Genomic DNA, 14,348 nt, shown 5'->3' with positions numbered 1-14,348 from the left:
AAGCAGAGGGGAGAAAGGGCAGGAGTCAACTGAGGTGAAAAATTACAGGAATACTCCATTCATGTGGAGTACTGTACTCTGTACTCTGTCTTCAGGAGTCCACTCAGGAGTCAACTCAACTTATGGTATAATTTTATTCTTGAATGCTGAGCAGTGTAATTGTGACATGTTTGCACTCTGCGGACAGTCAATGTGATAAATAAAAAAAAACACTCACAACCAAACTGTAATACACATGCAATAGTTGTAATATGTTGGAAGATTAATTATGCATAAAAATGTACTATTTACAATTATACTAAATACATTCCATTAAAGATTTCTATTTCTATTTCTACGGATGGTAAAGTAATATTAGTAATACAAAGTAATATCGCAGTTATTACAGCTTTTGACTGTGGGGGGGGGGGGGGGGGGGGGGGGGGCTTTTTGTTTTGGGCATGAGTAGAATTTCTCTGACAATAAATATGAGCAATAAAGTTCAAGTGCGTGAGGACCATTGTTAGATATTATTTATTCATAATTAAGCAATTTTGTCAATTTTCTCATTAGTTTAGGATGGCAAATGATTTACCAACTGCGATTAACACTGACCACATTTAATCAGGTTATTGACAGCAGTGGTTATTTTTGTTTGGCTTGAGCCTTATATGATTATTTGCTGGCAAGTTCATTTTTAATTCACATTTCTGCAATGTGCCACTTGCGTACTGTAGGTTGTCATTACGCACCTCAAGGCTGATGTTAGACCTTATGGATCATTTATTAATTAATTTATTACATTTAATTCATCTTGTTCCCTTTTCAGTATGCACTAAATGTGATTGTTCTTGTGACATTTTTTTTTTACAGTTAGGGTTTCAGGCACTCTTCCCACCTTGTTGCAAACATATTTTGTCCATAAAAAAAAAAAATGGACAAAACACCATAAACATTAAAGATTCATTGATTTGGCAGGATTTAGGATTAGTAGTGCTTCATTTCTGTTGCATCAAATTTGGTTGAGTTGCAGGTGAGAATTATTGGAACATAACATCGGTGTCACTCACTTGTTACTGCTGATTGTTGTTTTGGTCTCTTTTTTACACCTTTGATTAGATGAAAATAAAATTGTCAGTGTTTGAAGGAGTTTTTCTAGTCACACTCTCAACTGATAAAAAGCAAACTGAGACTTATTTTATTTCAAAGTTCTCCCAAGTTCCTCTCATCTGTAGTGCCCAGAGGTTGTTCATTTTCACCTTACAGTTCTGCAGCTGTTACTGACAAAATTTGGGATTTTTTTTCCCTCCCAATAGAAATCACATACAATAGCCTAGAGCTCGAGAGACTGATTGTCTAATTAGTAACTAGTGGAACCAACACTCATGTATCACACCTCAACACCTACTGTAACCTATTTGAATTGCTGAACAAATCCAAGTTGTGAGGTTGATTCGAAAGTTGCTTATAAGCAGGGTCCAGGTTGTGGGGATCAGGTCTCTCTAGTGAAATAATCCACACTGTTTTAACTTTAGCTGAAAATTGTATGTTAATGTTCCCATCACTCAAAGTATGAAGGTGGTCAAGAGCACCTTAATGGCCTCTGTAGACATGTAGCATGTAACTTCAGCATCTAACTGAGGAATCTAGTTGGGGTCTTTCAAGCATTTCATCCTCTTCACTCACATGCTACCCACAAGTCCTGGTTGTTGCTTTAAAGGGCTGAGAAAATGACGCAGGCGGAATAAGCAACCCAGAACACAGAGCGGGAAAAGTAGTAAGAATTAATGTGAATCTCATAGGCGTAGGAACCGGGGATTGGGGGACGTGTTCCCCCCAATATTGAAGACAGATGCATTTGTCCCAACCAAAAACTACACAGCGGAGGAGAAAAATACTTGATTTTGAAATCTTTAACTCGCGTGCTTTTATTTTGAAGGCACAACCCCGCCTACCTCTGAACAGCTCTGAGTGTTTGGGAGGTGGGAGACAGAGGCAGGAGTCAGAAACTCTTGAATTAGGTAAAACAGTCTGTCTGGATCGTTGCCATGAACAGAGTCGGACTGAGGCATAGGCGACATATGCGGCTACCACCACCAGGGGGCCCCCAAGCTCACATACATTTGTAAAGAAACTTTATGCTAGTGCACTGGTAACATTTGCTTATGCACTGGTAACAATTATCTGTGCACTGGTAATATTTATCTGTGCACTGGTAACATTTATCTGTGCACTGGTAACTATGCATTGGTAAGATTTATGTGTGCACTGGTAACTATTATCTATACATTTGTAACAATTATCTGTGCACTGGTAATATTTGTGTATGCACTGATAACAATTATCTATGCATTGGTAACATTTGTCTATGCACTGGTAACATTTATCTGTGCACTGGTATCATTTATCTGTGCATTGGTAACATTTATCTGTGCACTGGTAACATTTATCTGTGCACTGGTAACATTTATCTGTGCACTGGTAACATTTGTCTATGCACTGTAACATTTATCTGTGCACTGGTAACATTTATCTGTGCACTGTAACATTTGTCTATGCACTGTAACATTTATCTGTGCACTGGTAACATTTATCTGTGCACTGGTAACATTTATCTGTGCACTGGTAACATTTGTCTCTGCACTGGTAACATTTATCTGTGCACTGGTAACATTTATCTGTGCACTGGTAACATTTGTCTATGCACTGGTAACATTTATCTGTGCACTGTAACATTTATCTGTGCACTGGTAACATTTATCTGTGCACTGGTAACATTTATCTATGCACTGGTAACATTTATCTGTGCACTGGTAACATTTATCTGTGCACTGGTAACATTTCATCCCCTTAGAATTATAAGGTTCTATCTACGTTCTGACCAGTTACACATGGAATAAGTCTTGTTCACACATGATTATGAAACACACCGTATATGTATTCTAAATCAGTAATATCAAAATCCAATTAAATGTGCAAATGTTTTTTTGTTTTTGTTTTTAACAAGTATAATGCTGATAGAACCTTCTAATTCTAAAAACTCATTTTTTGTTTGGAATTATAAGGTTCTATCTGTAAAATGTGATAACTACTACTGATTTTCAAGGAATTAAAAATAGTTAACTTATAGTAAGTTTTAAACCATAAAATTATAGATATAATAGAGTGTCCACAAGTATGGTTAAATCAAATTTAATGAATTCTTTCTTCTTTCATGGCAAACTGTTACACAATTTTAAAATTGTACAATTTAAAAAAAAGAAAAATCAAACTTTTCATTAAACTCATGTTGGCAGACTGAGCCCTCTTTTTTCCCATCCTTTATTTTTCCAAAGTTAACTCAACATATAATTATATGAAAACCAACAAGTAAAAATAAAATAAAATTTATAATAAATAAATAGAACAAAATAAACATTTGATATAAATTTAGGAGGCGTATACTTTGACATATAAACTCAAATTTCAATTTTTTTTTTACATTTTACAAGCTGCCATCTACCTGAAAAAGCATTCTTTAAAATTCTGAATAAATATTTAGATTCTGAGTCCATGTCCACTGAGTACAAAAATCCAAATAAAAACTCATCCCACTTAAAAGGTAGATTTTTTAAACTTGGATCTTTAATTAAAATAATTCTGCTATAAAAATGTCACTGACAATGAACTGTTTTCTTTCGGTTGTATTTATTCAGGAAAAATGTAACAATTTCTTTGCCGTCCCTTTTCTGGTGTTTTTTCTTTTTACTTGCTCTTCTGGAGTTTGATGACAGAAATAAAAATAGACAGAGCTCATTAGCATGGTACCACTGCTAGGTCATAGAATATATTAAAATCTGAAGTCATTCTTCAATCAATAATATTTTATAAGTGAGGTAACTTATATTATGACCTCTGACTATTCTCAATATTACCAACTACATTGTTTGTTTTTTTATGTTAGCACTGACCACAGACAAACAATACAAAACTAGCATTAGCTCGCTAGCTTCGTAGCTAACAGTGCAAAGAAACAGCTCAGTGCAATCTAAAAAAAAAAAATCAAAAGTTAAGAATTTTCCTGCCATTAGTACTTCTGTATGGAAGCCGAGAGCGGCCATGGTACGTATAAACTATTTTCTGATGGTTTTCTCGAGATAACGAGTTATTAACTTGTTATCTCTAGAAAACAGTAATCGTTATCTCGTGATAACGAGATAACTCGTTATCTCGAGAAAGCGGTAATTGTTATCTCGAGAAAACGGTGATCTGTTTCTCGTGATAACGAGATAAATAACTCGTTATCTCGAGAAAATGAACTTTGTAATGGAATGATTGGTGTGTCTTAAACCTGGTGTGTGTTAAACCTGATTCCTTTCTTCAAATTCCTTTCTTCAAATGCCTGTCACACCAGTCTGAGAAACTGATCATGTGCATTAAAGAAAAGATAATCATCTCGTGATCTCGAGAAAACCATAGGTAAATTAACTCGTTATCAGGAGAAAACAAAGTTCGTTTTCTCGAGATAAAAATTACAGTTTTCTCGAGATAACGAGTTAAATAACTCGTTATCTCGAGAAAACCATCAGAAAAAAGTTTATACGTACCATGGCCACTCTCGGTTTCCGTACTTCTGTCTGTTCTCAACTCATTTTTGAAACCCTCAAGGTTTAGATGTCTTGTAAACAGCCCCAGCTTACCATGAAACACTTTCTCTGGCATCTCCTCTGCCCCTTTGCTTGACATTGGGCAGCAATATTACAAAAAAGAAGCAGCCTGATTGGCTCTCTTGTGAACATTTCAAGTGCCTATTGGTTCACATATAGAACCTTATAGTACCAAGTTAAAGCTTGATTTTGCAGATAGAACCATATTATTTTGTGAATAAAACACCCAAAATTATATATAATTGAAAAAAATCTCTTACATATTGTTGATAAGTGGTCAGCGAATAAATATGACAATAACTGAGTTTCGTCAAAAATGTCAGAACCTTATAATTCTAAGGGGACGATTTATCTGTGTATTGGTAACATTTATCTGTGCACTGTAACATTTATCTGTGCATTGGTATAATTTATCTGTGCACTGTGCACTGGTAACATTTATCTGTGCATTGGTATCATTTATCTGTGCACTGGTAACATTTATCTGTGCACTGTAACATTTATCTGTGCATTGGTAACATTTATCTGTGCATTGGTATCATTTATCTGTGCACTGGTAACATTTATCTGTGCACTGTAACATTTATCTGTGCATTGGTAACATTTATCTGTGCATTGGTATCATTTATCTGTGCACTGTGCACTGGTAACATTTATCTGTGCATTGGTAACATTTATCTGTGCACTGTAAAATTTATCTGTGCATTGGTAACATTTATCTGTGCATTGGTAACATTTATCTGTGCATTGGTAACATTTATCTGTGCATTGGTATCATTTATCTGTGCATTGGTAACATTTATCTGTGCATTGGTATCATTTATCTGTGCACTGTGCACTGGTAACATTTATCTGTGCATTGGTATCATTTATCTGTGCACTGTAACATTTATCTGTGCATTGGTAACATTTATCTGTGCATTGGTAACATTTATCTGTGCACTGTAACATTTATCTGTGCATTGGTATCATTTATCTGTGCATTGGTATCATTTATCTGTGCACGGGTAACATTTATCTGTGCATTGGTATCATTTATCTGTGCACTGGTAACATTTATCTGTGCACTGTAACATTTATCTGTGCATTGGTAACATTTATCTGTGCATTGGTATCATTTATCTGTGCACTGTGCACTGGTAACATTTATCTGTGCATTGGTAACATTTATCTGTGCACTGTAACATTTATCTGTGCATTGGTAACATTTATCTGTGCATTGGTAACATTTATCTGTGCATTGGTAACATTTATCTGTGCACTGGTATCATTTATCTGTGCATTGGTAACATTTATCTGTGCATTGGTATCATTTATCTGTGCACTGTGCACTGGTAACATTTATCTGTGCATTGGTATCATTTATCTGTGCACTGTAACATTTATCTGTGCATTGGTAACATTTATCTGTGCACTGGTAACATTTATCTGTGCACTGTAACATTTATCTGTGCATTGGTAACATTTATCTGTGCATTGGTAACATTTATCTGTGCATTTGTATCATTTATCTGTGCACTGGTAACATTTATCTGTGCATTGGTAACATTTATCTGTGCACTGGTAACATTTATCTGTGCATTGGTAACATTTATCTGTGCATTGGTATCATTTATCTGTGCACTGTAACATTTATCTGTGCATTGGTATCATTTATCTGTGCACTGTAACATTTATCTGTGCATTGGTAATATTAATCTGTGCATTGGTAACAATTATCTGTGCACTGGTAACATTTATCTGTGCACTGGTAACATTTATCTGTGCAATGTAACATTTATCTGTGCATTGGTAACATTTATCTGTGCATTGGTATCATTTATCTGTGCACTGTGCACTTGTAACATTTATCTGTGCATTGGTAACATTTATCTGTGCACTGTAACATTTATCTGTGCATTGGTAACATTTATCTGTGCATTGGTAACATTTATCTGTGCATTGGTATCATTTATCTGTGCATTGGTAACATTTATCTGTGCATTGGTATCATTTATCTGTGCACTGTGCATTGGTAACATTTATCTGTGCATTGGTATCATTTATCTGTGCACTGTAACATTTATCTGTGCATTGGTAACATTTATCTGTGCACTGTAAAATTTATCTGTGCATTGGTAACATTTATCTGTGCATTGGTAACATTTATCTGTGCATTGGTAACATTTATCTGTGCATTGGTATCATTTATCTGTGCATTGGTAACATTTATCTGTGCATTGGTATCATTTATCTGTGCACTGTGCACTGGTAACATTTATCTGTGCATTGGTATCATTTATCTGTGCACTGTAACATTTATCTGTGCATTGGTAACATTTATCTGTGCATTGGTAACATTTATCTGTGCACTGTAACATTTATCTGTGCATTGGTATCATTTATCTGTGCATTGGTATCATTTATCTGTGCACGGGTAACATTTATCTGTGCATTGGTATCATTTATCTGTGCACTGGTAACATTTATCTGTGCACTGTAACATTTATCTGTGCATTGGTAACATTTATCTGTGCATTGGTATCATTTATCTGTGCACTGTGCACTGGTAACATTTATCTGTGCATTGGTAACATTTATCTGTGCACTGTAACATTTATCTGTGCATTGGTAACATTTATCTGTGCATTGGTAACATTTATCTGTGCATTGGTATCATTTATCTGTGCATTGGTAACATTTATCTGTGCATTGGTATCATTTATCTGTGCACTGTGCACTGGTAACATTTATCTGTGCATTGGTATCATTTATCTGTGCACTGTAACATTTATCTGTGCATTGGTAACATTTATCTGTGCACTGGTAACATTTATCTGTGCACTGTAACATTTATCTGTGCATTGGTAACATTTATCTGTGCATTGGTAACATTTATCTGTGCATTGGTATCATTTATCTGTGCACTGGTAACATTTATCTGTGCATTGGTAACATTTATCTGTGCACTGGTAACATTTATCTGTGCATTGGTAACATTTATCTGTGCATTGGTATCATTTATCTGTGCAATGTAACATTTATCTGTGCATTGGTATCATTTATCTGTGCACTGTAACATTTATCTGTGCATTGGTAATATTAATCTGTGCATTGGTAACAATTATCTGTGCACTGGTAACATTTATCTGTGCACTGGTAACATTTATCTGTGCACTGTAACATTTATCTGTGCATTGGTAACATTTATCTGTGCATTGGTATCATTTATCTGTGCACTGTGCACTGGTAACATTTATCTGTGCATTGGTAACATTTATCTGTGCACTGTAACATTTATCTGTGCATTGGTAACATTTATCTGTGCATTGGTAACATTTATCTGTGCATTGGTAACATTTATCTGTGCATTGGTATCATTTATCTGTGCATTGGTAACATTTATCTGTGCATTGGTATCATTTATCTGTGCACTGTGCACTGGTAACATTTATCTGTGCATTGGTATCATTTATCTGTGCACTGTAACATTTATCTGTGCATTGGTAACATTTATCTGTGCACTGGTAACATTTATCTGTGCACTGTAACATTTATCTGTGCATTGGTAACATTTATCTGTGCATTGGTAACATTTATCTGTGCATTGGTATCATTTATCTGTGCACTGGTAACATTTATCTGTGCATTGGTAACATTTATCTGTGCACTGGTAACATTTATCTGTGCATTGGTAACATTTATCTGTGCATTGGTATCATTTATCTGTGCACTGTAACATTTATCTGTGCATTGGTATCATTTATCTGTGCACAGTAACATTTATCTGTGCATTGGTAATATTAATCTGTGCATTGGTAACAATTATCTGTGCACTGGTAACATTTATCTGTGCATTGGTAACATTTATCTGTGCACTGGTAACATTTATCTGTGCACTGGTAACATTTATCTGTGCATTGGTAACATTTATCTGTGCATTGGTAACATTTATCTGTGCTCAAGCCAGTTTGCCCATGTCCTACAATTATAAAACACATACATCTGTAAATTATACATGCAATCATATAAGTGTACACAACACTATTTTTCCAAGAAAATTTTGAAAAAGAAGAAAGTAAAAGATCAAATAGCATTTTTTAAAATGCTTTTCTCAGAGTATTTATGGATCTGTCAGGTTTCCGATATGTGTCCCTCCCAATAGGAAACTCATTCCTACGCCCCTGGTGAATCTATAAATTAAAATGAGATAGAATGTCTGATAAACAAGCAATAAGGAATATCCAGAAAATATATACTGGAAAGTATGAATGAAATTTTAATTCTGTTGTTTTCATCCAAGCTAACTGTACATGTAACAAGAGTTTGATGCTACATGTCATCCACAATCATAGCTGATTATTATAGCTTCCGATTGTGGCTGTTTTAACCATGGCAAAAATGTTCTTATATTAATAGTAAAAAGATGTAAAAACAAGTTTTTCTTGATTCTCCTTGACCACAGAGGAATAATATAGAGAGATCAAGGCTGTTACATTGTGAGAATAAATCAGAGAAGTCAGGAGACAGTAAGAGCTTTCAAGCAATACAAAAGCACTGCTTCATACTCCAATCCTCCCCCCACCACCCAAGCACGGTGTCTACATCCCAACAGCATTAGTCAGTCCCATTGTTGTACTGGGACCTGGTCTGTCTTTACTTATTTACTGCTCACTGTGTTAGCCTTTGCTCTGAACCACTTTTTGCCCAGCTCACAGCAATATATTGTTTTGCTTTTCCCTATTGTCTAGCCCACCCTCAAGCACCTACAACAATATCCAACTCCCACACACGAATGTCTTGATAAGTGAGTTCAGTTTGTCCACTTTCAAACAAGATGAGCTCAGGCTGAAAGTGAAATGTCCTTTTTCAGCAGCCTGCAATCAAGTAGAAGCAGTGGGCAGAAATTGTGTCACTGAGGCTAATTACAGGCAATTAAAAGCCAGTCGTCTGTTCACTGTCACTGGCTGAGGATAAAACTATCTGTTCCTTTATGTTGCATGGGTTTAGGAGGTTACATTTCTGTGACAATAGTCATTGAACAGCATCTCAGGGGTTGGCAGTTTCAGTCCATGGGTGAATCTGTTGGTCACTCAACAACTGGATGAATTGCTGTAAAATTTTCATACAAATATTTATGGTTCATACAGCATGAATGCAAATTACTTCCCTCATCCCCTGATTTTTCTTGTATCCTCCATGGGGGTTAACATTTTTGTTTTTGTGTGACTTTGCTGCAGTTTGTTTGCTGCTTATTTTCACATCCAGACAGGAATGCAGCTGTACACATAAAGATTTCTGTACGTCCTCACCCCATACAACCCTGTGCCCTCATATGGGGACATCACAATTTGGCTTTTCTGCACCTTATGCTTTATTCTGCTCAGTAAAGTATTTTATACTTTGTCAGACAATGGTGACTTTATCATGTTACGCTGTAAACTAAACCCATTGTCATCCTATGTGGACTTGCTTTAAAAAAAAATTAATTACTTTCTGCTAAAAGAAGATATTTACTTTTATACATATCAGGTCTAACTAATCCCAAAGTAGCTTGGAGAAATTAAAAATGCTTAAATTAAAAAGAGCTCAGGAGGTTAAGTGCATTTTCTTTCTGTCAAACAAAAGGCATTTTTTATTAGATTTTTTTGCTTACATGGCAGTGCTCAAGTTTTCTGTCAAGTTTTTTTTTTTTCACCCTGCTCTTTTTTTTGTGTGGAAATCTTGGTGCACAACTGTGATATTGAGAAAAATACAGTACTATCATATCACTGTGACATTTCCTGTGAGGGGGCTTGGTTATCTTTTTGTGCATACGTGTACTAAACAGCAGACTCCATAGCTCTGTAATGCTACTAGAGGTCCAGAACCCCACATTGATGTTTCATGCTTTTTTTTTATCTTCCCGTGTTCTTCCATGCCTTTGTTGGGCAGCGGGGGGACATTGCAGCATATTTTCATATATACTACACCTGCTGAGGTACATCAGCAGACTACTTTTTTTTAGTATTCATATTTACTTCATTGAATATATTTTTTAAAACTATTTTTTGAGTAACTTTGAATGCCCAGGAATCTTCTTGGAATAAATATGTATGGATTGGGGATACAGAGTAAGTGTTATTCTCTCAATGCTCAAAGTAGCTCTTTAATCATTTATTGCAAGCGTGGAGCTTATGATTTAAAAAAAAAAAAAAAAAAACTTTAAATGAATAACAAATGCCTTTTTCCCGATGTGTCAATCAGACATAGCTGTCATTCATGTGATATCAAGCTCCTTCCATATCCATTAAATACATCTATATAAATTACACTGGACTTTAATATTCCTGTCAGCACCTGCTTCTTACTCAGCTCCCCTCCCTGCTTTAGTTTCCATTTTTATCCATACTTTTAAATTCCTCTTTCATCTCTGTTTAATGGCCCCTGTTTAGTTTGTGCTCCACTGAAGTCACGCTGCTGCTGCTGCTTCAGAGATGAGTATTCTGGGGCAGAATAAGCTGCAATATGCCTCCTATCCATTATTGATCCATGATTAACTAGAGTTCAGCAGGCTGGGAAATCTTGGCAAATGGATGTGGGTTTGGTGCAATATTGCCACACAAGACAAGCTGCACTTTTTCTACAACATCTACAGCCTTACAGTGTAAACTTTTCACAGTATGTTTTTGTAGTATGTGAGAAGTAACTAGAAGGGTGGTACTGGTGATAACAGAGAGCAGAAGTAAGAGAGTCCTGTCAGCGTTCCGCCGCCCCCCTCCTCGACAGCCATCTGTATCACTCAGGGAAAGCCTCCTCGAGACAGCTCTGCACACCCACTGATCCTGATGTATTTTGACATTGATGGTGCACACAACTGACCTTTGGGCTGTCGAGTGCACTCAAACAACACTTGCTGCATGTGTTTATGTCCCTAGTCTAATGAGGATGTATCTGCAGCCAGCCAACTCCAGGAGCAAGTGCCAGTATGCCGCCGCTGCTGCCGGGGATGTAATGACAGCTTCTTGCCTGACTCATACTGGGTAACATTTCAGGAGTGGTGTTCCTTTGGCACTGTTAAGATAACCCTTCATCCCATTTTCTTCATTGTTCATTTATACCATTGTTATACATGACCAAATTCATATTCTGCCTCTGTCTTAAAGTCAGGAAACTATTTCTGTCTTAAAATGTCTTTCATTAAAATGCAGTTAATAATGTGTTAATATGGGGGGGGGGGGGGGGGGGGGGGGTACCAGCCGCATGCTTGGAAGTGACTCTGGTTCACCAAAAATTAAAGTATACCATGTGCAGAACCCCATCTCTTTCTATACTGCAGATGGATAACCAGAGGAAACTCTTTGTGTAACTTTTTTTATTTATTATTTTTTTAAATTTCCACTCTTGGGTAAGACTGTGTGGATGTTTGCTCTTCTGAAAGCACTGAGGCAGCACTGAGAGTTGCTTTGGTCTCAGGATGAAATCTCAGAAGTCACACACCACTTTACCTGCCTGGACTGCTCTCGGGGGGTGGTTGCATCATTAAATATGCACGACTCTCACGGGGAATCATCTTAGGAAAGGTTTACCTAGCCAACACCTGTCTGATCTTTGTTTTTCATCTGAATGTGCTTCGGCGCAGCTTCAGTTCAGTAGAGTAGATTTGCTTGCAGAGGTCAGATTGGTATGAAGGGCAGCTGTAGCTTCATTTGTGCAGGTTGTCACTCTGAAGCAAAAATTTTTACTTCTGTATAATTTGTGTGCGCACTCTGACAGCTGGGATAACGCACGAACAGGTGTGGTTGTTTTTGTGATGCTGCTTTTTATTTTATTATTACAGAAACTAATTGTTGACATTGTCAACCGCAAAACTTTGTCAGTCTCTTTTTTTTTTCATATGCCCCTTTGTTGACACTGCAAAAATCTTAAGCATAGAAGTTACATATTCACTGAAAATGACGTTTTCACTGGTATTTTTACTCGGGTTGTGTGTTTACCAGTGCTTCACCACCAAAAATCAAATCAGATGTGCTCTCGTTCTTTAAGCCCTGCTGTTGATAACAACAGGATACTCATTTAAAAGTGCTGCAGATTTCAAAAGCGACAGCTGAAACCTCATTATTTTTACAAAAATGACATGTTTAGGATTTAGCCGGGTCAATTTTACCCACTTTCTGACTATGGGTTACTCTATGTCATGAATCCCAATTATTCTCTGTGTTGGCAGGTGGAAGAAATCTGTGGAATGGAAACAGCCCTATTTCAGTTTTGTAAATTCATTGCTCTGGTGCAAGGGTTCAGTTTTCAAGGGCAATATATAGAAACCAACTGTAACAACCTCATTAGTGAGACTTTCAGTTTGCCAATTAGCATTCAACCTTGAAGTTTTATGCTCAGACAAAAGTCACCATCTGTCAGCACAATGCAGGGCGACCCTCTGTGATAGTGATGTGCTCACAGCTCTCTAACTGTGTTTGTTTTGGCTGCAGGAACTTCTACTACATCACCATGCTGCGCGACCCAGTCTCCCGCTACCTGAGTGAATGGAAACATGTCCAGAGAGGAGCCACATGGAAGACCGCCCTCCATATGTGTGATGGGCGTTCACCCACCCAGGACGAACTGCCCACCTGCTACAGTGGGGATGACTGGTCTGGTGTCACCCTGACAGAGTTCATGAACTGCCCGTCGAACTTGGCGAATAACCGTCAGGTTCGCATGCTGGCTGACCTGAGCCTGGTGGGCTGCTACAACCTGTCCTCCATGAACGAAAGCCAGCGTGACCACATCCTTTTAAGCAGCGCCATGAGCAACTTGAAGAACATGGCGTTCTACGGCCTGACTGAGTTTCAGCGCAAGACCCAGTATCTGTTTGAACGGACGTTCAGCCTGCGCTTCATCGCTGCTTTCACACAGATTAACAGCACGCGCGCTGCCAACGTGGACCTGAGCGAGAATGTGCGCAAACGCATTGAGGAACTCAACTTCTTGGACATGCAGCTGTATGAATATGCAAAGGACCTGTTCCTCCAGCGTTTCCAGTTCACCCGCCAGAGGGAGCACCAGGAAGTGCGCTTGAAGAGACGTGAGGAGAAGCGCTGGCTCCGGGAGCAGAGAGACCAGGTCAGGCCCTGGCCGCCCAAACACAGGGGGGGTGGCAACAGAGGCGGGAGAGCCGGAGGAGGTTTTGAGAAGGAAACTGACAGTGACTTCTCAGCAACCACTGAGGACTACACAAGCCAAGTAGCCCGCTGGTGAGGTGCTGGTCCCATAAAGGAAGAGGAGCAAGGGAGAGCAGTGGATGGAGATTCCTAGTGGACTAGTTAAAAGATTTTGTTTGACTCTCTCTTGTACATCTTATGTCTCTCTCCGTGTCTCACCATTAATATTTCTGCTGATCTATCCATTTTGTCAGCTTCAGTGTGATCTGAGTGCTCTGCTGTTTCTTTATGAAAACTGCCAAGTTTGAGTCTTGCAGCAACTCTGTCTTGGAGTACCTTTGGTGTCTTAATCTTTCAATGCTGTTTATTTTTGCCTTGGTTCTTTATAATCTGTTGAATAAGGTGGTAAATTGGTGTGAAAGAAAAAAAAAGGATGCTGCTCGGAACATTGCATTGTTTTGCTTTATTTAAAATTTTGGCATTCAATATTGATGAATGTCACTGAAGTCAGCATCTACTGTGTGTTGCAACTGGTAAAAAATATAACATCTGAAAGCCATAGTAGGAAGTGGTGGTTGCATGTCACACATCCACAGTGTTCTTA

At 37.6% G+C, this 14,348-nt stretch overlaps 1 protein-coding gene across 1 annotated transcript in view; it reads left to right on the top strand.

Moving 5' to 3' along the window:
• Positions 1-14,038, top strand: part of hs6st3b (heparan sulfate 6-O-sulfotransferase 3b) — an 83,760-nt gene extending 69,722 nt beyond the window's left edge. Inside the window, exon 2 of the mRNA XM_030758725.1 lies at positions 13,073-14,038. Coding sequence (XP_030614585.1) covers positions 13,073-13,841 — 769 coding nt within the window. The 3' untranslated portion in view covers positions 13,842-14,038. The remainder of the gene's footprint in view (positions 1-13,072) is intronic.
• Positions 14,039-14,348: the final 310 nt, after the last annotated feature.

Source organism: Archocentrus centrarchus, chromosome 21 (genome assembly GCF_007364275.1).
Source record: "Archocentrus centrarchus isolate MPI-CPG fArcCen1 chromosome 21, fArcCen1, whole genome shotgun sequence".
Classification (NCBI taxonomy): domain Eukaryota; kingdom Metazoa; phylum Chordata; class Actinopteri; order Cichliformes; family Cichlidae; genus Archocentrus; species Archocentrus centrarchus.
This window is presented reverse-complemented; position numbering and strand designations above follow the sequence as displayed.